At 39.7% G+C, this 23,057-nt stretch overlaps 1 protein-coding gene across 2 annotated transcripts in view; it reads right to left on the reverse strand.

The window, feature by feature from the left end:
• RRN3 (RRN3 homolog, RNA polymerase I transcription factor) overlaps positions 1–23,057 on the reverse strand; it is a 28,384-nt gene that overhangs the window by 2,909 nt on the left and 2,418 nt on the right. For both annotated transcript variants that reach the window (XM_058570007.1, XM_058570006.1), the window contains 14 exons: positions 18,524–18,613; positions 18,284–18,413; positions 17,649–17,708; positions 17,236–17,299; positions 16,431–16,500; positions 13,755–13,853; positions 11,932–12,024; positions 10,705–10,843; positions 8,489–8,619; positions 6,918–7,048; positions 5,786–5,970; positions 3,792–3,900; positions 1,368–1,520; positions 102–189 (listed from right to left, as the gene is read on the reverse strand). In XM_058570007.1, coding sequence (XP_058425990.1) covers positions 102–189; positions 1,368–1,520; positions 3,792–3,900; positions 5,786–5,970; positions 6,918–7,048; positions 8,489–8,619; positions 10,705–10,843; positions 11,932–12,024; positions 13,755–13,853; positions 16,431–16,500; positions 17,236–17,299; positions 17,649–17,708; positions 18,284–18,413; positions 18,524–18,613 — 1,542 coding nt within the window. The remainder of the gene's footprint in view (positions 1–101; positions 190–1,367; positions 1,521–3,791; positions 3,901–5,785; positions 5,971–6,917; positions 7,049–8,488; positions 8,620–10,704; positions 10,844–11,931; positions 12,025–13,754; positions 13,854–16,430; positions 16,501–17,235; positions 17,300–17,648; positions 17,709–18,283; positions 18,414–18,523; positions 18,614–23,057) is intronic.

Below are 23,057 nucleotides of genomic sequence, written 5' to 3' on the forward strand. Positions count from 1 at the left end.
AAGACAGAATGAATACCATGTAGTAGTTTTTCAGTGTAACACTGCTGTGATCCATAGCCACATAGGAGATTCCCAGAAAGTGTGCTCCATCACAAATTTACCTTTTTAATGGGTTTCTTAAACTCCTGAAGCTCTTCTGCACTCATGTCTTCCCATATCTGATAAATAGGATCAATGAATTTCTTTGACCTGTCAACAAAGATCACATCTCAAAATCAAGTTAAATAGTACAGTGAAGGTCACAACATATTTAGCTCTTTTCTCACAAGACCCATTACCCAGAATGAAGAAATGCAAACAACGGCTCAAATAAGTGTCAAAAAATCCTACATGTAAGTACTGTAACTAACGTGGCTCCTTCTTTGTTGTAAGAGTTCATCCACTCATAGAGATGGAGCATTACACCTACGGCCTCTCATCTTTTCATTTTCAAGTGAAATTATTTCTCAACTGTGCAAAGACTGACAATGAGTTATAACATGTCCAAATGAAAACAAAATTAGGTTATTCTGGATCTTCCTTTTTTATATTCCTACAGTAATTTACTAAAAATAAGTCTAGGAAAAAAGACCAATCTGGTTTTAGTCAACCAAGATTTGGGGGACCAGATAATCTCACACTGTTGTGTTGCTAGTTAGGAATTGTAATAAGCAAAAATCCTTATACAAATGCAAAGTTAAGACTGGCCTAGTGGTTTTTCAGAATTACCCATCCAGATAAATCACTTGGCTTCTGTTTACCCTGTGCACCAGTACGGGAGGTGGTCTCCAGAGGAAGGAACAAATCACCTGGCAGAAATGTATGAGCCAAGAAATAGCAGCATCCTCCCTCCCTATTCAGGTACCTCTATCCTCTTTCCCTTGTATGTTTAATTTTATTTATTTATTTTTTTCCCCCCAAAGCCCCAGTAGATAGTTGTATGTCATAGCTGCACATCCTTCTAGTTGTTGTACGTGGGACGTGGTCTCAGCATGGCCTGAGAAGTGGTGCGTCGGTGCGCGCCCAGGATCCGAACCCGGGCCGCCAGCAGCGGAGCGCGCGCACTTAACCGCTAAGCCACGGGGCCGGCCCTTCCCTTGTATGTTTAAATCAACAGGTTTAAAGAAAAACAAAAACGCTTGGTGTCAATCTGGGCTCCCACTGAGGTAAAGATCTGCAAACCCTAGTGTGTCTATGACACTCAGCAGCCTCGAACAGGCATTCTCTACTTTCGGCTTGTGAAATGCGCAAGGAGATCATGGGACTCTAACAAATGGCTAGGAAGGGCCACTAATGACAAGGAGACCCTAAATCCCCATCTTGGAAAACGCAAATACACATCACACTTAAATTCACCACCGAGACGTCAATTGTCTAGGAGCACCTACCTCTTAAGCACACAAGGATCGAAGGGGAAGAAGGTGTCGAGTGGGTTTGTGCAGGTTTGCACCGAGTCCCCTCCAGCTGTATTCCTAATGATTGGTAGCATCTGGCGATTGTTCCTCTCAATGATAGTGTAGCAGAAGACCAGCTGGTATTTACTGTGAAACAACAAAACCGCCATGGATGGAGGGATTACCATGCTAGAATTACTCTGCATGGACATGCCTGTTATGTCTACAACTACAATGACCACACAGACACTGCCAAACAAGCACAAGAAGAAAAAACATAAAGCAGAAAGTAATGTTTTTAGGATACAGTTCTCTGGGCCTATTATTTACGAGTTTCCTAAGGAGAAAAAATATGTGGCTATCACTTTAAGAACATGAGTGGGCTTGGATTATTAATAGGCTCACTAAAAATTAATGTGTTCAAGGTAAAACTCTTTTAGTTTGCAAAATTATATAACTGTCTTTACTTATTTATTTTCAGTGTTTGTAAGAGAACTAGTGGGTTAGTGAAAAAGGTGTTCGCGATTTACTGAGAGGGGACAGTGGTTGTTGATGGAGAGACTCAACTCTTGAAATTACGACTGTACTGAGGGAGGCACAGGGGGTTGAGTGAGCCACGAGCTCAGAAAATGGTAAAGAAGGTAACAGGCGCAGTGAGTGAAAACAGCTAAACAGAAGAATTCGTAACAAAAAACAATAGGACGCTCATATCATCAATTCTGGTGGTTATCTCCTTCCATACAGCTTAGTGACCTTAAAAATCATTCACTGGACTGCTTCTCTGAGATGAGGATTTAGCTCACTTCTGCCAACTCTCTACCTTCCACCCTCCCTCCCACAGTATTCATTTAGGGATTTATTCTCAGGTTCTCAGTCCACTATTGCAATTTTAAGCAACATGTCTGTTTCTGTTCCATCAGCCAAGGATCTCATTTGACTCCCTACTCCTGCTGGGAAGTAAACTAGCAAAACCACACTGGAGTAGTTTGCAGTATCTGGTAAAATTGAAGATGTGCGTCTCCTACGACCCGGCGACAGCATTTCTGGGTATGTGACAAGGATGTGTGCCCGTACACCAGGACACACACACAGCAATGTTCCCAATACCAAAAACTAACATAGCCTAACTCCTAACACAGAATCAATTAAAAAAAAAATTAAGAGAAAATTACACAGCAGTTAAAATCAAAATCCAGTGTATGAGTCAATATGAATTTCATAACCATTAAGTAAGCAAAATTAGCAGCTACAGAATGATACATAAATTCTCTGACACAGACCTTTACTTCAACTGCTTGCTCTTAGCCTCATATCTTACTCCCAACCTCCGTTGCTAAACCCAACCCCAAATCCAGAGCCTCTCTGGCCAGTCTGCTCATCGGCTGCAGCCCTCTTCTCCCACCCCAAGAATATTCTAGGGGACAGCCGCCTCTTCCGTGCTTCATCCATCCTCAGTCTTCCAACTGCTTCCTATCTCCCTGCAATGTGCTGGAACCTTTCACCCACTAAATGCTCCAAGTTGCTGTTGGTTTCTTTATTTCTTTTCTTAATTCTTTATCATCATTTGTGAGATCTCAGGAGATATCGAATACCTTGAACTAGCTGCCCAGTGAAGGAAAAATAAGGTTGCTGAATGAGAGCAGCAAACCATCTAAAGAGAACTGAGGAATAAAAGAGGAATTATTTTTGTCTTCTAATAGAACAGACTCTTATCTGTTGAAGATTTTAAGCCATGATCCTGCCCTGAATATCCTGATTAAATGCCCAAGGTCTCCAATTCACTTTCTACATGAGGCAGAATTCAGTGAATGCTTATAAAGGAGCCAGACTGCCCACATTTAAATCTTAGCTCTGCCACAGTCGAGCTATGACCTCACATAAGTCATTTAATCTCTCTGTGCCTCCATCTTCTCATTTATAAAGAGGGGTTAATAATACAGTCATAAGATTGTGTGAAGACAGAGTTCAATGTAAAGTGCTTAGAACTGTCCCCGGCACACAATAAACACTACGCATAAGCCGTAGCTGCAAGGCCTGAGATAACACAGTCTCTCACTAAACCAAGCCCCTATTGTTGGATGTTTATCTCATGCCCAGTCTATTTTTATTACTATTATAAGAGTCAGTCTAATAAACATTTTGGTTTGTACCTCTCAGCTTACTAGTTGCGTTACTTATTTCAAAGTACCTAGGCGTCCCTCTTTGGATAAAAAGTACTAGCAACTTCCAATGCCACCCAAGTATAAAAACAACAGCTTCACTGCAGAGCTTCCTGCAAGTATTGGGTTATTGGTTTTTAAATGTTTTATTGTTATTAATTTTACTAATTTCACAGAAATTTAATGGAATTTTACAATACTCATACTAACATAAATTTACTTTTAAATAACTTCCATCAATAAAGTATAAATAACCTACCTTGTGATGGCGGCAAAAAAGTTAACTACTGAGGGCAGGCAAATCTTCAGAGGATTCAGCTGACTCATCACTATACGTTCAAAATTCAAACTTTGAAGGTACCTCAAACCTTTGATTAAAAAATAAAAGATTTTTAAAAGGTACAAACATAACAGCCTAAGATATTTTTTAAAAGCACAGATTATTTCACTCATTAAAAAAAGGGGTTAAAAAAAAGTTATTTGCGGAAATGCTTTAAATGAAGGTCCATGTAGGTAGTCGCACAATGTAGAGCCCAGAAGAACATCACTAGACTTAACCACATTCGTTTATGACTAAGCCAGCTTTCCTAAAGAAAACAGTTTATTCTTTTAAAGACCCAGGAAATAAGCGCACATTCCTAGTGAGCTGTAAGCTTGTGTAACAATTTGGAATACAGATACACGTAAGCTCAGCATACACTGAGTTTATCGAGGAAAACAAAGGCTATGAGATGTGATTTCAGCTAATGACCAGGAAATCATTATAAAGAAGTTGAGGCAACAAATGGAGTGCCTGTTCCCTAGAGGCAATGATCGTACAGGGTGGAATGTCACCTTCTTGAATTCCATATATATACATATAAATATATACATATATATACACGTGCTAATCTGACAGACAACAAAACAGCAAGACTTGCATGTCTTAAATTATTACTGAAGTTGAGTATCTTTTTCAAGTGTGCGTTAGTTGTTTGTATTTCACATTTTTCTAACAAGGAAACTATGGCAGTAGAAGGAAAAATAAGATACCACTGTCTTGAAACTAATAAATATAATTCTCTCCTATATTAATAAAAGACACCACATTTATTTTAACAAGAAAGCAAACCAACTTGTGCTTAAGTATATTTTCTTAGGAGATTCTTTGATGTGTATTTTGATAAAAATGACTAAAAATGGGATGTCATGGTTTACAAGAAATGTATCCTTTAACCAAGACTCTTACCCTTTATTTACAAAAAGAATAGCAGCGACTTTACTTACCTTGTGATGAACCTTGTCCTACTACCAGTGCATACAACTAATTTTAAGCCCCACATCTTTGTAGAAATATGTGAGATACAATAAATATACATAATGCAACAGAGACAAGTTTCAGTTTAGAGCTGTGCTGATTTTGACCAAGAACACATCTAGCAGTCTCTGGAGACAGTTTTAGTTGTCACAACAGAGGGTGGGTAGTGGGTAAGGGACGATGCTAACCATCCTGCAATGCACAGAACAGCCCCCAGAATAAAGGATTATCCAGCCCAAAATGTCAGTGCAGAGGTTGAGAAACCATGGTTTGGAGGAAATAGCCTATTAAACTATTTGAATTATTCATGAAAACAAAACAATTTACATTGACTTAACTGAGGTTGTTCTTGGGGACTATCTTCAACTAAAATACACTAACCTAATAAAACAAGCTTCATCTGGTAGATTTAAATTATAAACAACTCTTAGAAATTAGCAAAACTGAAAATCAGTAAATTAACTCTTAAGTCTTTAGAGAAAGGAGCATAATCGTTATGACCACAAGCTTTGGAGTCATCCCCACCTGGTTTCAGTCTCTAATCCTGCCAATAAATTAATTCCCGGTGCTTGGGTATCACCTGTAGTGGGAATGACACCTGCCCTCACCCGGGTCTCACCAAGACAAGAAAGGGTACACAGGAAGCTCTGAGCACGGACGGCACTGGCATAGCACATGCTCAGCCACCTCTGAAGAGCGTCTTCACACTTTACAAATGCCACCTTCTAAAGTGGAGGTTCTCAACCTCAAATCCAGCAAGTGTTAAACAAGAGGCTTAAGTGGTTTTTAGGGGACTATGAGCTGCCTGAAATTATCTGTAAAGTTTGAACACATGTGCAGTTTTCCGAATCCATAGTTTTCATCAAACTCTCAAAAAGGTAACGAATCTCCATTCCAAAGGGTGACCAGTACTCAAGGAAAATCCAGTTCGCATCCATCAATCCCACATCACCGACCTTCCTTCAGGTTTCCACTTAACAGCTGCTTGTGCCTAAACACAAAGGTGTAGAACACAGCTTGGCAGGCTGAATAAAATGGTCCATGGAGAGCAACATCACAAAACGCCTTTGTTCCCGAATCCTGGTTATCAAGGTATATGTGCAGCCAGTTAACCAAAAGATCTAGGCATGATTTTACAGTACTAGAGAAAAGAAAAATTCAAGTCAATTTTACTTGCTTCATAAAAAAATCAGTGACAAAAACACACAATTGCCTCTCATTACAAACTATGAAAAGTCAGTCCATACGCTTCTTTATATATTATCCATGGGCATAGTGGAAAAGCAAACAAAAGGAGGAGACAGACGGGCTGGAGAGAAGATAGCCTACCAACTACAAAGTGGAGCGCACGGACAGTCTAGGAACAGGCAGGCCCCTAAGAATCCCTGAAGTACCAAGGGATGAAGAACAGTTTCTCCTCATCAACTCAGAAGGGCTTCTCTGATGGCCTCCCAGCCCTCTTAGGGGGATATGGCAAAAGAATAGGGCACGTTTATAGGGCACCAACATCTTACAAGGGAAAGACAGTCTAGTTGACTTCACCATTTCTAGGGGGATCTGATGAAGTCCTGTGGTCAACCACTTATGACAGAATAGCCAGATGGCTTTTAGTTCCTGGGGAAGGGTTTTTAGCAGCATCCTTGCCCAAAGAGATCTTCATGAATCACAAAGAGGCCCAGAGCTGGCCTCCTAGACAGATCTTTCTATTACCTTTAAAAGGATTTTTCTTCAGCTTTAACAGATACAATTGATTCGGAATGCAAATGAAAAATGACAAACCTATAAAAAGAATCAAAACAGTATACAACACTATACACTACCCATGAAGACAAACGGATCTTTACGTTCAAGTGCAACCACACAGAAGACAAAAGCTTTGCATATGAGGTCTTATATCTAAAAAAGGAGACACATTATTCTGAAATTGCCTCTTGGAAATATAAACATCTTGCATAGACTGAGAGAACAAATTTTTTCACTTTAAAGACAGACCAAAAAAATAAGGCAGATATCTCTCTGACTTGAGACAATGCGAAAATCTTTTTAAGGCAAGATATGAAAAAGCACTTGGAAAATTAGGTTACTTACATAAGAGGAACAAATTTAGCTCTTGCCAAAAAGCTTCCAATATAATTTCCAGCAGCTTGCCTGATGATGGCAGGATTATTCGGATCTTGCAATTTTTTCCAGAGATGTTCCAAAAATGCTTCTGCAAATCCCTATAAAAAGAGAAGGTGTTAGTCTGATCTTTTTTCATGCTTAAGATATTCTGGCTACCAGAATCCTAAGATTTTAACTCACCAATATGGGAAAGTTCTAGTATCTTTGTTATCCTGCTAGATAAGTAACGAATACAGTTATCATGGTTCTTGTTTTTAAAACATCTTGAGATAAAACTATTAAAAACAAAAGGTGTCCCCCAAGGTTAAAAAAATCCAATGGACACCGAAACTAGCTGAGCATCAAAACCAACCCTACAGGGTGGCCCTGTGGCTTAGCGGTTATGTGCGTGCGCTCCGCTGCTGGCGGCCCGGGGTTCGGATCCCGGGCGTGCACCAACACACCACTTCTCCGGCCATGCTGAGGCCGCGTCCCACATACAGCAACTAGAAGGATGTGCAGCTATGACATAAAACTATCTACTGGGGCTTTGGGGGAAAAAATAAATAAATAAATAAAATTAAACAAAACCAACCCTACAGATAAGATACAGTAGTTTGTGACAGGCTTTGGAATCCACCCATTTTAAAACAAAACAGAGGAGGATGGGTACAGATGTTAGCTCAGGGCCAATCTTTCTCAGCAAAAAGAGAACTGGCAACAGGTTAGCTCAGGGCCAAGCTTCCTCATAAAAAAAAAGCAAAAAAAGAAGCTCTACAAGTGATTCTGAGGTTTAGCCAGAAGTGGAAACCAGTGATAATCCACACTCACATGGGAACCCCTTCTGCAGTACCTTTGAGTGCAAAGTAGCCTTCCAGTCTTGGACTGCACTTAACCAGACACAGACACAGAGATTAAAGTACAGTTGGTATTTGACTAATTACACTAAGCATGGAAAAAACCAGTCTGATTGAGCTTCTTTTTAACAAAGGATGCAACCTCCAACTTCTCCCAAATAAGCTCTTTTCAAAAGCTATTAACACAACTTCATGGCAGATTGATTTTAACCTTCTTATCCATGACCAACACTCTCCTGACTGTTCTAGGGAGTTAGAAAATCATCGCAAAGGAGAACAGTCCTCTGTAATTTTTTTCTTTCAAAATACAAAGCCAAAGCCTAAAGTTTTAAAAATCTGGATTAAAAAGCTGGTTTGGGCAAGTCAGGATCAACTGAGAGAGAATAAAGGAAATAGTTCAATATCTCATATGAGATTTTAAGAGAAAGGTCTGAATGAAAGGGAAGGGCACCACCTAGCGGACCAAACGCACGATGACATTTTCAGAGCACTTGGCTGAGCAGACAGACCAGCAGCAGCAATGCCCTCTGTTCTTTCCATGCGTTGAAAATGGCAGGCTTTTTTATTAGCAGTGCTAGTAAAATGAGCTCAAGAAAAAAAAAAATACCTCATGGTCTCTCTTCCCCTCCGCCCCACCCCCAGTTTTTCAGGGAAAGTTATGGGCAAGAATAAAATAGGCCAAGATGTTAAGGACATACTCACCAATTTAAAGCTACAGAGATAAAACATGAAAAACTGGACGTGGCAGGAGGCGTGGGTAGGCAACAGGAGTTTGTCAAAAATGGTTACGAGATCTCGATATAAATCCTTTGTTTTGTTGTTATCAATCTTACCTACAGAGAAAATTTGGCATTTCAGTTTTACAAACACGTTATTTTCAAGCTACCAGTTTCATTTACCAAATTTTTAAAAAGAAAAAATACCATTAAGAAACAACACCCTCCATTAAGGTATGATTAAATGCCTTTTTTTTTTTTTTTGTGAGGAAGATCAGCCCTGAGCTAACATCCGTGCTAATCCTCCTCTTTTTGCTGAGGAAGACCTGCTCTGAGCTAACATCTATTGCCAATCATCCTCCTCTTTTTTTTTTTACCCCGCGAAGCCCCAGTAGATAGTTGTATGTCATAGTTGCACACCCCTCTAGTTGCTGTATGTGGGACGTGGCCTCAGCACGGCCGGAGAAGCGGTGCCTCAGTGCGCGCCCGGGATCCGAACCCGGGCTGCCAGTAGCGGAGCACGCGCACTTAACCGCTAAGCCACGGGGCCGGCCCTAAATGCCATTTTTATTGTGCACAGATTTTACTTTTTAAGTATAACAATCCAGCACTGGCAAGGAGCAGGCCCTCACCTCACACACACTGTGATGCCACAAATACGAATCCTTCTAAAGGACAATTTCATAATTCATGTAGCAGAAGCCCTTTGATCCACTAATTCTACTGCTGGGAATTTATCACAAGCAAATAATTGAAGATATATGTACAAGGATGTTCATTATACTGTTATTTATAAAGGTGAAAAAAACCCGAGACCAGTTAAATCCATATGATCAACAACAGCTATTTTAGAAGAACAGTGAACGGTATGAGAAAACGTTCACAGTAGGTGAAGGGGGTAGATTATGAAACGCTATGTATAGCATGACCCCCAAATCCACTGAAAAACACTCTCACACATGTTAACAGAAAAGAAAAAAACATATCAAATGCTAATCATGGTTCTCTGAATAGTAGGAATGTGGCCATTTCAATTGTCTTTTTTATCCTTTCCTGTAGTTTCCAAATTTTCTCTAATCAACATGTATTTTTTTTTTCAGAAGTGCTTTTTTTATCTTTTGAGGAAGATTGGCCCTGAGCTAACATTTGTGGCCAATCTTCCTCTTCTTCTCCCCAGAGCCCCAGTACATAGTTGTATATCCTGGTTGTAGGTCCCTCTAGCTCTTCTATGCGGGCTGCCACTTCAGCATGGCCTGATAAGCAGCGGGTAGGTCCGCGCCCAGGATCCGAACTGGCAAACCCCGGGTTCCCAAAGCGCAACGCTCAGACTCAACCAATACACCACCAGGCCAGCCCCTGTATTGTTTTTATAACAGCAAAAAAGCTAAAATAGTAACACAGTCAACTCAGAATTAAGTTCTGTTACTCTGAGTGGCTGAATTTCATTCTCAAATCGTAGCAATGTGAATGGAAAAAAATCTGTTTTTTCACGGCAAAGCCTCTAAACTAAAAGTTATATGAGGGCAGGCATATCGATTTGTTCACTACAGTACCAAGACCCTCTAAAGTCAATACATAACACCAAGCACCATATGTCAACATCTACTACACCATTCTTAAATGTCTTGAACTTGACTGTAATTTGATCTCCGCCTAAAATTGACCAAACTCCATATATAACTGAGCCTGAATCCTTTTCAAGCTATGTCACTTGGCAAGTAACCTGATCTCTCTAAACCTTTTTTTCCTTATACTCAAAATAGTGATTTTTACAGGATTTCTATCAGTGCTAGATAATGTATGAAAATGCCCAGCACAGGGGGCCGGCCCCGTGGCTTAGCGGTTAAGTGCGTGCGCTCCGCTACTGGCAGCCCAGGTTCAGATCCCGGGCGCGCATCGACGCACCGCTGTCGGGCCATGCTGAGGCGGCGTCCCACATACAGCAACTAGAAGGGTGTGCAACTATGACATATAACTGTCTACTGGGGCTTTGGGGAGAAAAAGGGAAAAAAAGGAGGAGAATTGGCAATAGATGTTAGCTTAGGGCCGGTCTTCCTCAGCAAAAAGAGGAGGATTGGCAGGGATGTTAGCTCAGGGCTGATCTTTCTCACAGAAAAAAAAAAAGAAAATGCCCAGCACAGAGTGAGGTGTTTTGTGGGTGTTGAACAAACAGTAGCTATTGCGACTACTATAGATTGTTACCATCTACATAGCAGACATCCTTAACATAGGACAAAAGTAAAGACAGCAGGATGTCCAGGCGTTCGGCTACAGGATGTACCATCTGTTCGAGCCTTTCAGGACCAGCCTTTGTTTCATGCTCAGTTTCCTCGTCTTCATCCTTTGAAGATAAAAGTAAAAACTGACATAAAAAATTCAGTAAAAGTAGTTTGGTAGGAAAACTCTCAGAGAGGATTATTTTCTTTAAAAGATAAAACAAAGAAAATACATAGACACCTTTCCAGGCAGGGGCTCTCAACCAGAGGTGTGAATCAGAACCACTCATGGAGTCCAAAATAAAAGCACAGACTCAGAGCGCCAGCCTCTCATTCTCATTTAGAAGATTCACTTAGAGCATGGCCATGCAAACATCACAGATTTCTCCCAGCTCCTGGCACCTACTGTGGTGGGCACTATTGGCGCCAGGTCCCCTTGCCCAGGACAGGGTGCTCATCCCCCAGCTGCTGTGTTGGCTACCAACAGCTCACAGCTGCCCCTCTTCTCCAGAGCTCTGCTCTCAGCAGAACAGGAGCCAGAACTGCCCTTGCATTCCATCCAGCCCCTCCCCCTCAGAACCAATGACTGACTAACAACGGGTCACAAGAGGCCATCTCCCTGGGCTTAAGCTAGGACCAACTCCAATTCATGGTGCAATTCACACTCCAGAGCTCCTGGTAGGATCAGGCTATAGCTGCTTTCCAACTGAGACCAAACTTGCACTTAATTCCTTCTACTGCCCTTTCCTGCTTCCTCACACCGTTTGTCCTGGGGCACCTGAATCCCCATCTCAGGCTCTCCTCCCAGGGAACCCAACTTAAGACATCGCCCCAGGTAGAGAAATACTGTGTTAAGGTATACAACTTACAAAATATAGAAATTGAACTGGTATGCTTTCCTATTTATTACTCCCTCACACACAATATGTGGTTTACAAAAACATGTAAAATTATAAGAATAAAAGTGAAACATACTTCACCAAACCCACTTTAAAGCCTTGGAAATAAACCAACTCTACTAGGCAGTAAGTAACATGGCAGCAAATTACTCATTTAAAAAATCATTTCAGATTTGCTGAACTATTTTAATTATTTTAACGTAAAGCCTTCTTTAGGTTAAAGGAGAGAGATGAGAAGTCATGAGCTGTCTCTTCCACCCTCTGGAATTATGAACTGCATACGTCTATGTCTGTTTTCATTAATAAATACTGACCATATTAAACAGTCCTTCTGTGGCATCTGTCCCACTACCAGGTTGAGCTGCTGTTTCCTCAGCATCTTCAATATCCTGCCGGGATGCATTCACCTACATTATAACAAAGAAAAAAAGAAGAATAAAAGCATTAAAAATACATCTACACTGTTTTGGGACTGGAAATTCATCTGATATACATACTATAAAGGCGTCCAGATGAGCACCCTATATAGCACTATAACACAATACACAATTACAGTACAAACCTGTAAGCTGATCTGAGTCATGAAGGAATTTATAGGATTATTAATCAAGCCCCTTTTATTACATAGTTAGATAAAATCAGTAAGAACTGTGATGTGATGGTCTAAATCAGACAGCTTCAACAAATTCAACATTTATTCCATCTCTTACTATGTACAAGACACTCACGTACACGTTGTATAAGAAGCACATCATCAATCAACTGAGCAGAAAAAAGATGAAATGCAACCCCAATTTGAATTACTGAATATTTATTTTGGTATATAATGGTTCAAAAATCTTGTTTAACATACCATTCAAATCATGCCTTTTTTACTATTTGTGCATGACCTTCTTTCTAAATGTACTCTAAAATGTTCCTTAAGTACATACCAGAGAAAGACTTTACAAAGATTATGTACGCAGTTGGCCAGAGAGGTGTAACTCCAAGTGAGCACTATGCCAGCCCGCCCAACCTCCGGCTCTTCGTGGACCTGCTTCATTACATCCTCCTTCTCCCCTACAGTGTATCAATGCTGTCCTCCATCAACTCATATCTCCTCAGGCCACAAACCTCCTCAAGTCTCCCCAGTCCTAAAACACGCCTCTCACCCCTGCTTCACCCCCTCTTTACATCACCAACCCTCACCGAGGTCTCTAACAGCCCCACCTCCTAACCATCTATGCTCTCTCCTGAAACGCAGTCCCCCCCTCCACACTGACATGGCAACCGAGTACCTCCTAATCACCAAACCCAAGTGCTTTCGCTTTTTTTATCCTCCTTAAAAATGTCAGCAATATCTCATGCTGCTGACCAAACGCTTTCTTCTTCCAGATCCTCCTTGGGTATCCATACTCTTGGTTCTCCTCCCACTTCTGACTGCAGTTCCTCTCTCCCGTCCTAAATTGCATCATTCCACAGGTTTGGTCTCAGTCCCCCACCTGCAGCTACAGCAGCTTGGTGAGTATTTTGACATCTAGCTCCCCCACCTGCACCTCAGTCTGTCCAAAATGGAACTCATTGTCTTCCAGCCTCCTCCTGACTTTTCTTATTACTGTTAACGGCAACACTAACATTCTACTGCACAGGGAGCTCCCTTTGAGGGATGCCTTTCCTTTACCCGCTACTTCTCCACTTCCAACCCAGTCTCAAGGACCAGTTCACCTTCCCTCCACAATGCCACCAGAACCCACCACTTTCTTTCATTCCCACCGCACCATATTGCAGGCCTCTTTAGAAAAAGGTAGAAAGAATCTCACACCACTTCCTTAGGAATGCCTCCCTGACTCCTTCTGACTACATCAGGTGTTCTAGCTCATTATAATGTATGTGTTTCCATTCATAGTATTTACCACAAGTGTACTTCTATATTTGTATGACTATCTAATTAATGCTGTGTTCCCCAAACACAAGGAATGGGACTGTCTATAACCCCGAGCACATCAATGGAGTTCAAGAAATTTTTAAAGAAATAAGTCAAAAGTGGAACTGTGGATTCTTTTCCATTGTTGCTACTATTATTTCACACAATATGATTATAACAAAAATATTTAATAAATGAAAATCAAGGAGAAAAAACAGATTATTAAATACTTACATCCAACTTGAGTAGCTTTTCAATAACAAGCTCCAGAATTTCATGCCTCAAGGTTGGAAAATACACACTAATCCTCAGTAAGTTATGAACATAACATTCCTAAAACATAAAAAGATAAACATTTCAACAGAGAATAAATGTTTCATAATTATGCAAGCAAAACATCAATTATACAATCTTTAGTTCTATTATTTAAATAGAAAAAATAGACTACCCAGCAACATAGAAACTATACTGTTTCTCTAAATATACTATGTTTGGTATAATTATTCTAATTACTTCCAGTAAATTAAATCTGTAAATTGTACACTTCTATAGTGTTTTTTCAAAACAGGTTTGTTGAGATCTAATTCATATGCAATTTACCCATTTGAAGTGTACAGTTTAATGGTTTTTAGTATATTCCGAGTTGTGCAATCATCACCATAATCAATTTTAGAACATTTTCATCACCCTAAAAACAAACCCTGTATTTTTTAGTAATGTACCTCCCCCCAGCCCTAGGTAATCACTAGTCTACTTTCTCTACAAATGTGCCTGTGGTAGACATTTCATGTAAGTGGAATCTTATAATATGTGGCGTTTAAGCACGTTTTCAAGGTTCGTTCATGTTGTAGCAAGTAAACCATTCCTTTTTATTGCCAAATAATAGTCCACTGTACAGACATACGACATTTTGTTTATGCATCAGCCAATAAACGTTTGGCTGTTTCCATATTTTGGCTATTATGAATAAGGCTGTTTTGAACACTTATGTAAAAGTTTTTGTGTGGACGTATGTTTTCATTTCTCTCGGGTATACACCGAGCAGCGAAAATGCTGGGTCATGTGGCAATTCTGTGTTTAACCTCTTTGAGGACCTGTCAGACTGTTTTCCAAAGCAGCTGCACCATTTATTGTTTTACATTCTCACTAGCAACGTCCGAGAGTTCTGATTTCTCCACATCCTCACCACCACTCGTTACTGTCTGTCTTGTTGAGTATAGCCATCCTAGTGAGTGTAAAGTGGTGTGTCATTGTGATTTTGACTTGCATTTCCCTGACGGCTAATGATGTTGAGCTTTTCATGTGCTCCTTGGCCATTTGTGTATCTATTTTGGAGAAATAAGTATTCGGATCCTTTGCCCATTTTTAAATTGGGTTATCTGCCTTTTTATTATTGAGTTATTAAGAGTTCTTTATATAGTCTAGATATAACCCTTTATCCAATATATGATTTGCAAATATTTTCTCCCATTATTTGAGTTGTCTTTTCACTTTCTTGAAGGTGTCCTATGAAGCGCAACAGTTTTTAATTTTTATGAAGTCCAATTTATCTTTTCTATGGTTGCTTGTGCTTCAGGTGTCATTATCTACAAACTGTTGCCTAATTCCAAGCCACAAAAATTTTCACCTATGTTTTCTTCTAAGAGTTTTTTTTTTTAGCTCTCACACTTATGTCTTTTATCGATTGAATTTATTTTTGTATATGGTGTGAGGAAGGGCCCGATTTCATTCTTTGCAGGTAGATATCCACTTGTCCAGCATCATTTTTGAAAAGACCATTCTTTTCCCCATTAAATCATCTTGTACAACTGGGTTTTTTATATTGATCTCACATCCTGTAACCATGCTGAACTCATTTATTAGCTCTAATAGTGTTTTTGTGGATTCCCTGGGATTTTTCTCTACGTAAGACTAGGTCATCTTCAAGGAGAGATAGTTTTACTTCTTCCTTTCCAATCTGAATACGTTTTCCGTTTCTTGCCTAACTGCCCTGGCTAGCACCTCTAGTACAATACCAAACAAAAGTGGCAAAAGCAGACATCCTTGTTTTGTTTATCTTAGGGGAAAGCTTTCAGTCTTTCACCACTGAGTATGATGTTAGCTGTGAGTTTTTCATAGATGCCCTTTACCAGGTCGAGAAAGTTCCCTTCTGTTTTTGTCATGAAAGGGTTTTGGTGTTTGTCAAATGCTTTTTCTGAATCTACTAAGATGATTGCGTGGTTTTTGTCATTTATTCTATTGATATGGTACATTAATTGATTTTCAGATATTAAATCAACTTTGCATTCCTTGCATAAATTTCACTTGGTCATGGTACATAATTCTTTTTATATAGTTGCTAGATTCAGTTTTCTAGCATTTTGTCGAGGATTTTTGCATTTATATTCATAAGAGATGAAACGTTTATAACATCCCACTTGAAGCAGATTATCACAAATACTGGCAAAACATTAACTCCTTATTTAATACTTGTAATACCTTATTTAGGAAAAAATAATCTACGCTTAGAAGGGAACCACTATTAACTAACAAAAACTACACAGATGATCTAAATATTACACAAAAACTTGAGCAGAATTCATCTACAGAAGGCTCTGCCTTCACGTTCAAATAAGGCATGTTTACAATTGGTAATAGTCGTATTATCTTCTAGTAATTTCTATCTGTGTAAACATTAAGCCTATTCAGATATTTCTGAAATGGACTCTGCCCTTGACTTGCACATAGGAATAAGAGAAGAAGGCACTGGGGATCCTTAGTCACTTGCTGAGAAAGGAATTTGAGTCAAATGCTCAGTCTTCAGTTTAAAATCTAGAAGACAAACCTCTTAAGAAAAAGACCTAACGTCACCTAAAACTAAATCATGCAAAACAACTTTTCCATTATTTTCCCCATGAAAAGATTTCTTACCAATGTTCTCTCTGATTTTCGAACAAATGGAAATTTTTCCACCAATATTGGCATAAGGAACCATGGTGTCCTATTAAAAAAAAAAAATCAACCAATCGATGTTAACTGGACTTTCTTGGAAGGTGACATTTCCATTCTAAGAGCAAACACAGATACAGAAAGCAAAAGGTAACTCCTAGTTCAAGCAATTGGAACTTAAATGCATAGCTTCAGAGAAAACTATAATAACTTAGGGGAAAATAAACTTGTTAACTTTAATATTAACAGCAAATTCAAGGGAGATGGAGATTCTTTTCTCTACAAAAGCAACGAAAACCTTCATTTTAAAATCTAAACATTTCCCACTACATACATTTATTATTTTAAAAAGGCGAAAAAACTTGGATTTTTCTTTAAGTTAGCAAATAACAAACTTAGAGAGGGAACGTGAAGTCTACCCCTCCAAAAGAAACCCACACACCTTAAAAGCTTTTCTTAGAATTGCAATTTTTATTTCATATGGCATGACACAAACAAACACGGGTTTGTCACTGGAAATTTTTGGATAGCGTATCTGTTGAAAATAAAAGCAAAATTCCAACCGCTATACAAAATTTGCATGCAAGTTTTAAAAAATAAAGACAATGAGTAGAGAACTGAAATGCCATTTTTTATAGAATGTGACGCTATAGCAACAGGATACAAACACATGCAGCACACAACTTGAGTTTCGATGCTATGGACATTCTGTAATTTTCTACTAATTGATTACAATTTTCTTGAGACTAAATACTATGATTCAAAATAAGTAATAAAGTATACTCACGATGGAACATATCTTGCTATTATTTGCAAGGCTCTGTGACAAGTGTCAAAATTTGCAGGAAGATCTACAAGGCGAAAAGTGAGAGCATGAGCATTAAAATAAAATTGAAGACTGAAAAATTATGTACTTGAAGCTAAAAAAACCTGCTAACCAAAACTGAATCATTCATCAGTAAAATAATAATTTCATGATTTTTTTCCCATAACCAACTATAAATGATGTCTAAATGGATTAATTACATAAGTAATGCATTAAGGGCAATTGATTGCATGTTAATGCTAAATAAGACAAAAGATTCCATCAAAGGCTGCCGTTTGCTGTAGTCTACGCTACGCATGAGAATAGGTCCTGGAGTTGCCAGCATACTTTATCATTCCGCAAGCATGCTTTGCTTTAAGCCTCTTTATACTTACTATCATCTTCATCATCAGAATCTGAAACATCTACATCACCTTCCTTAACGACCACTCGAGCTTTTAAGGGAAAAACAAAAAACGTTATTTTTCTGTCATTGACTGAAACAATCAACAGCTACACAAAAAGTGATTTTTCCATTGTCCATTTCCATTGTCCAAACTTAGCTTAATCCAAACAATGATTAAATTTACAAATGGGGCGGGAGGAAGAGTCAAGTAACTGTATAGTTTCTTTTTTTTTTTTGGTGAGGAAGATCGGCCCTGAGCTAACATCTGCTGATCCTCCTCTTTTTGCTGAGGAAGACTGGCCCTGGGCTAACATCCATGCCCATCTTCCTCCACTTTATATGGGATGCCACCACAGCATGGCTTGACAAGCGATGCATCGGTGCGCGCCCGGGATCCGAATCGGCCAACCCTGGGCCACCGAAGCAGAGCGTGCGCACTTAACCACTTGCGCCACCAGGCCGGCCCCTGTACAGTTTCTAAACAACTAAAAATTCCTGAGTTCCATATGCATCCTAGAATCTTCCATGGAGGCACAATCTCCAAAGTATACTGGGAAAGTGGTATTTTAATAAAGAGATATTTAAAAAATGAAAAATCAAGGCAAGCAAAGAGGAAGCACTTACGAGGTACAAAATGAGAAGCAATCATGCTGAGACATGGTCTAAGGAAGACAGTCTGAGCTGATACAAGATTACCAAGAAAAGCCAAATACTCCTCTACCACTGTCTGACTTCTGTTCAACCACTGCAATCTCTAGAGGTGGGAGGAAGAGAAAGATAAAAGAAACATTTTACTGATACACTATATACTACTTTCAAAGTACTGAATCACATACTAGACATCACACTAAATGGTGAACTTACCAACAGAATATTGATAAGCTGCTCAAACTCTTTGGTCAGGTACATGATGGAGGAACGGAATTCTAACAGCCAGTTAATGATCTGGTCATCCTTAAGTTAAAGGAAAAAAAAAGGACTGTCAAAATCACAAATCCTCTAAAATAAAAGAGAAGATTATATCTATCTTGCGTCGACCATCTATCACTAATATTTAAACTAGGGGGGTAAGTCACAAACTAGGACTTAAGCCAAAATTGGCATGAAAATTTCTTAGTTTGTATGAAAACAGAAAAAAGATGTTACAATAAATTTTCCTGTTCTAAAAAAAAGTAATGTAGTAACTCTTATATACAGGAAAAAGAATTAAATGTATTACTTTCTTCTGATCACTTTTGTTTGCCCTAAAAGAGTCAAAACACCTCAAATATTGATGCCTCGGACTTTTTAAAACTGCAGAATTAGAGCTGATTCAAACATTGTAAGACCACAAGGACTAACAGCTACCTCTATTTCCTCTATATCCATGCTGATATGCGAGCATGCTGATAACATTCAGTCTAAGCTGACCGACTAGAGTCATCAATAAACATAACTTCTTCTCAACCCAACTGGTAATTGGGTTTAAATGTATTAAGATATGTTATATAAAAATGATAGTTCCACTATACCATGAAGTATTTTTCAGGCAAAAAATTCCTGTTCATAATAACTTTTAGTGACATGGGAAAAACTGATCAATAAAGAAAGAAAACAAGCCATGTATAAAATATGTTATCAGTTACGTAAAATAGATATTGTTTGTATTCATGCATATATACAACATATACAAGAAAAAGCTAAAAGCCTTCAATTTTGAAAGAAAATGGTTAATGCTGATTAAGACTCAGTAAGAAAGAGACATAAATAAACAAAAGCAGTACACCGTTGTACCTCCAGCAACAGACTGTTAACAGACAAGGTTGTATCTACAGTGATAGGCTAGTAACAGACAGGGTTGTACCTACAGTTACAGACTATTTATAAGGAGTATCATTTAGTGAGAACACACCAGGTGCCAGGCATGGTGCTTAATGCCGTACATATTTATCTTTTCCTAATCCTAACAATGCTGCAAAAGGATTACTGTTATTCTCATTTGACAGTTGAGAAACCTGAGGCTAAGAGAGATTACTAAGCAACCTGCCCAATCAAGAAGCCAATAAAGAATCAGGTCAAACCTGTCTGGGTCAAAGCCTATGGACCGGCCGCTCTCGCACAACGCCTTGCTCCACAAAGAAGGAGCTCACCACCTTCCCCCCACCTTCATTCAACCACTGAGTGCTTTCTATGTGCTATCTTCGTGACAAACTTCAATGGGATTAACTGCTTTCTGATGAAACCCAGGAAAGCTGGCAGTAAAATAAAGTAAATCACAACTCATTTGCACTACCGTAATTTCATAATGTCCACACCATTAAGGATAACATTCATGGTGGCTCACCAAGGCCTGAGACAGAGAAGACAAACTAAGTTAGGTGCAAATAAAAATGAATCAGCTCTATCCTATCCTGTTTCCACATAAAAAAACTCCAACAAAATTATAAAAATAACATTTAAACTGCTCCTTTTTTTTTTTGTGAGGAGGATCGGCCCTGAGCTAACATCTGCCAATCCTCCTCTTTTTTGCTGAGGAAGACTGGCCCTGGGCTAACATCCATGCCCATCTTCCTCCACTTTATATGGGACGCCGCCACAGCATGGCTTGATAAGCAGTGCGTTGGTGCGCGCCGGGATCCGAACCGGTGAACCCCGGGCCTCCGCAGTGGAGCACGTGCACTTAACCACTTGCGCCACCCAGCCGGCCCTAAACTGCTCCATTTTTTAAAGCAAACCCATCACAGACTTTGGTGCTTTAGCTCTGAACCATTATTAGAAGCCACTTACTTGCGACACCCCTCTGAACTAACACAGACACAACTACTGTGATTCTTGGTATGTCAAGATACCGAGAATGAGAAGGACTGATATAAAATACAGTGAAACACAAAGAAAATGGTCCTTTGTACCTGTGAAAGAAGGCACGGGTCAGGGGAAGATTTAAACAGGAATTGATGCTTCTGCTGTCTTTAAACAGACTGAGTATTCTCTGGGGGCTATACTCCTCACAGAGGGAAAAGCATGTTTTCAGAACATCAAAAGTAGTTCAGTATGGTGAGAACACACAGTGAGCAAGTGAACAGATAAATCTGGGGAGCAAACAGGGGCCAGATAAACCACTGAAGTCCTTGCAAGCTAGATTTGTAATTAGAAAGATCTGCTGGAAAGAGTTTTGTAGATTACAGTAATAATAATAGAACACTAATATAACAGCTTACTATGTGCCAGGCCCTTTTCTAAGACTTTACTAACATATATTAGCTCAGTTAATCCTTACAACCACTCCCTGAGATAGGTACTACCATTGGTTTTCATTTTACAGATGTGGACACTGAGGCACAGAAGTGCAGTAATTTGCCCTCAGTCACAAAGCTAGAAAGGGCGAAGGCCATGTAGCTAGAGCCCATGCCAAAACAGGTAGCAAATAAAGTAGATACAGAGGACCCCTTCCAGCCAGAAAGAAAAGGCACATGCAAAGGCATAAAGATGAAAAGAAGTGGCAGATTCAGGGAACAAAGCATCTAGCGAGACTGAACATAAAAAAAAATGTTGCAGGCCATGCTAAGAAGCTGGTCCTTTTTTCTTCAATAGCCATGAAGTTTTTAGCAGGGCAATGACAAGCTTAGAATGTGCTTTAAAGATGATTTAGGCTGCACTGTTGAGGATAATTTTTTTTTTTTGGAGCAGGGAGAGGTATGTAAGATGGAGGAGAACTGGAACTTAGAGACCACTAAAGAGGTTACTGGAAGAATCCAGACAAGAGAGCACCAACAAAACAAAAAGACTTTAAACTTTTTTTTTTCCAAAGGACTTGGTGAATCAATGGATATGAGGGGTGACAAAGTCCAGAAAGCCTCCAAGGGTCCTAGCTCAAGGACTAGATAAGCAATAAATCAATTAAGCACACAAAGAAGTCTACAGACAGACTGGGTTTGGGGGAGAGAGAGAATGCTAAGTTTGGGGCACCTGTAACACTTCTGGGCTGGCAGTTAAGAAACAAGTCTGGAGCCCACAAGAGCAATCTGAGCTATAGACATAAATTTGGGAGTTGTCAGGATACAGGTCGATTTCAAAGCCATGAAGGCATTAGATGACACAAGAAGAATCTGTAGAGTAAGGAGGGTCAAGTTTGGAAACCCAATCAACACCACATTTAAGAAGAACCTATCAAGAGAATGATTAGAGCTAGGTGATAAGAAGACAGGAAGATCGCAGAAACTGAAGGAAAGGTTTTAAGAAGTGGGTGGCAACCCAACCCTGGTGGCCTAGTGGTTAAAGTTCAGCACACACGCTTCAGTGGCCCAGGTTCAGTTCCCGGGCGCAGAACCACACCACTCATCCGTCAGTAGCCATGCTCTGGAGGCAGCTCACATAGAAGAACTAGAAGGACTTACAACTAGAATATACAACTATGTACTGGGGCTCTGGGGAGGAAAAGAAAGAGACTGGCAACAGATGTTAGCTCAGGGTGAATCTTTCCCAGCAAAAAAAAAAAAAACTGGAAGAGGGTGGCCAACACTGTCACTGCTACAAAGTATTAGCATGAGGCTTGAAAACAAAAAAGTCCACTGAAATCAGCATGTAAGAAATCACTGGTAATCTCTGTCATAGTCATTACAGCAGTGGACTTAAACATGAATGGGAAATGAGAAAGTGCAGACTGTCAGCAGGAACATCAGCTAATAATTACAAAGCCCTTATGCTGAGTCAGGGGGTATTCTAAGTGCTTCTCTTATGTTAACTCATTGGATCCTCTTAAAACTTCTATGTTTAAAAAACCTCTGTTTTCTTCTTTCACAAAGAGAAAAACAGAGGCAGAGAGGTTCAATAACTTGCCTGCGATCACACACTGAGTAACAGTAGAGCTGGGATTTTATCCCAGGCGATCACTACCACTGCCATAGTAATAGACTATTCTTTCCAAAATTGGGCAATAAAGGAAGAAAGGGAAACATATTGAGTTGTTACTACACAACAGGTACATATCTTGAACTCCGAAACACAGGAAGAGCAGTAGCTTGAAAGACAAGTCATCTTTCATTGTTTTTTGTTTTGTATTAGGATTGGAGAAACATGAGAGTTGCACGCAGCATAGAGGAAAGAGGTACTAGAAAGAAAGATTAAAGCAACATTTCTCAACCTCAGGACTACTGACATTTTGGTCCTGAGAATTCTTTGCGCTGAAAGGCTGCCCCGTGTATTGCAGAACATTGAGCAGCATCCCTGTCTTCCACTCACTAGATGCCAGTAGCACCACTCCCTTCCCCCAGTTGTGACAACCAAAAATGTCTCCAGTTCATCACCAAATGTCCCCTGGGGGGACAAAACTGCCCCTGGTTGAGAACCACTGGATTAAAATAGGAAGCAATCATGGAGACAGCAAGTTCTAGAGGGTGGAATAGGACCCAAAGTGCAAACT

Source organism: Diceros bicornis, chromosome 26, assembly GCF_020826845.1.
Source record: "Diceros bicornis minor isolate mBicDic1 chromosome 26, mDicBic1.mat.cur, whole genome shotgun sequence".
NCBI classification, from domain to species: Eukaryota; Metazoa; Chordata; class Mammalia; order Perissodactyla; family Rhinocerotidae; genus Diceros; species Diceros bicornis.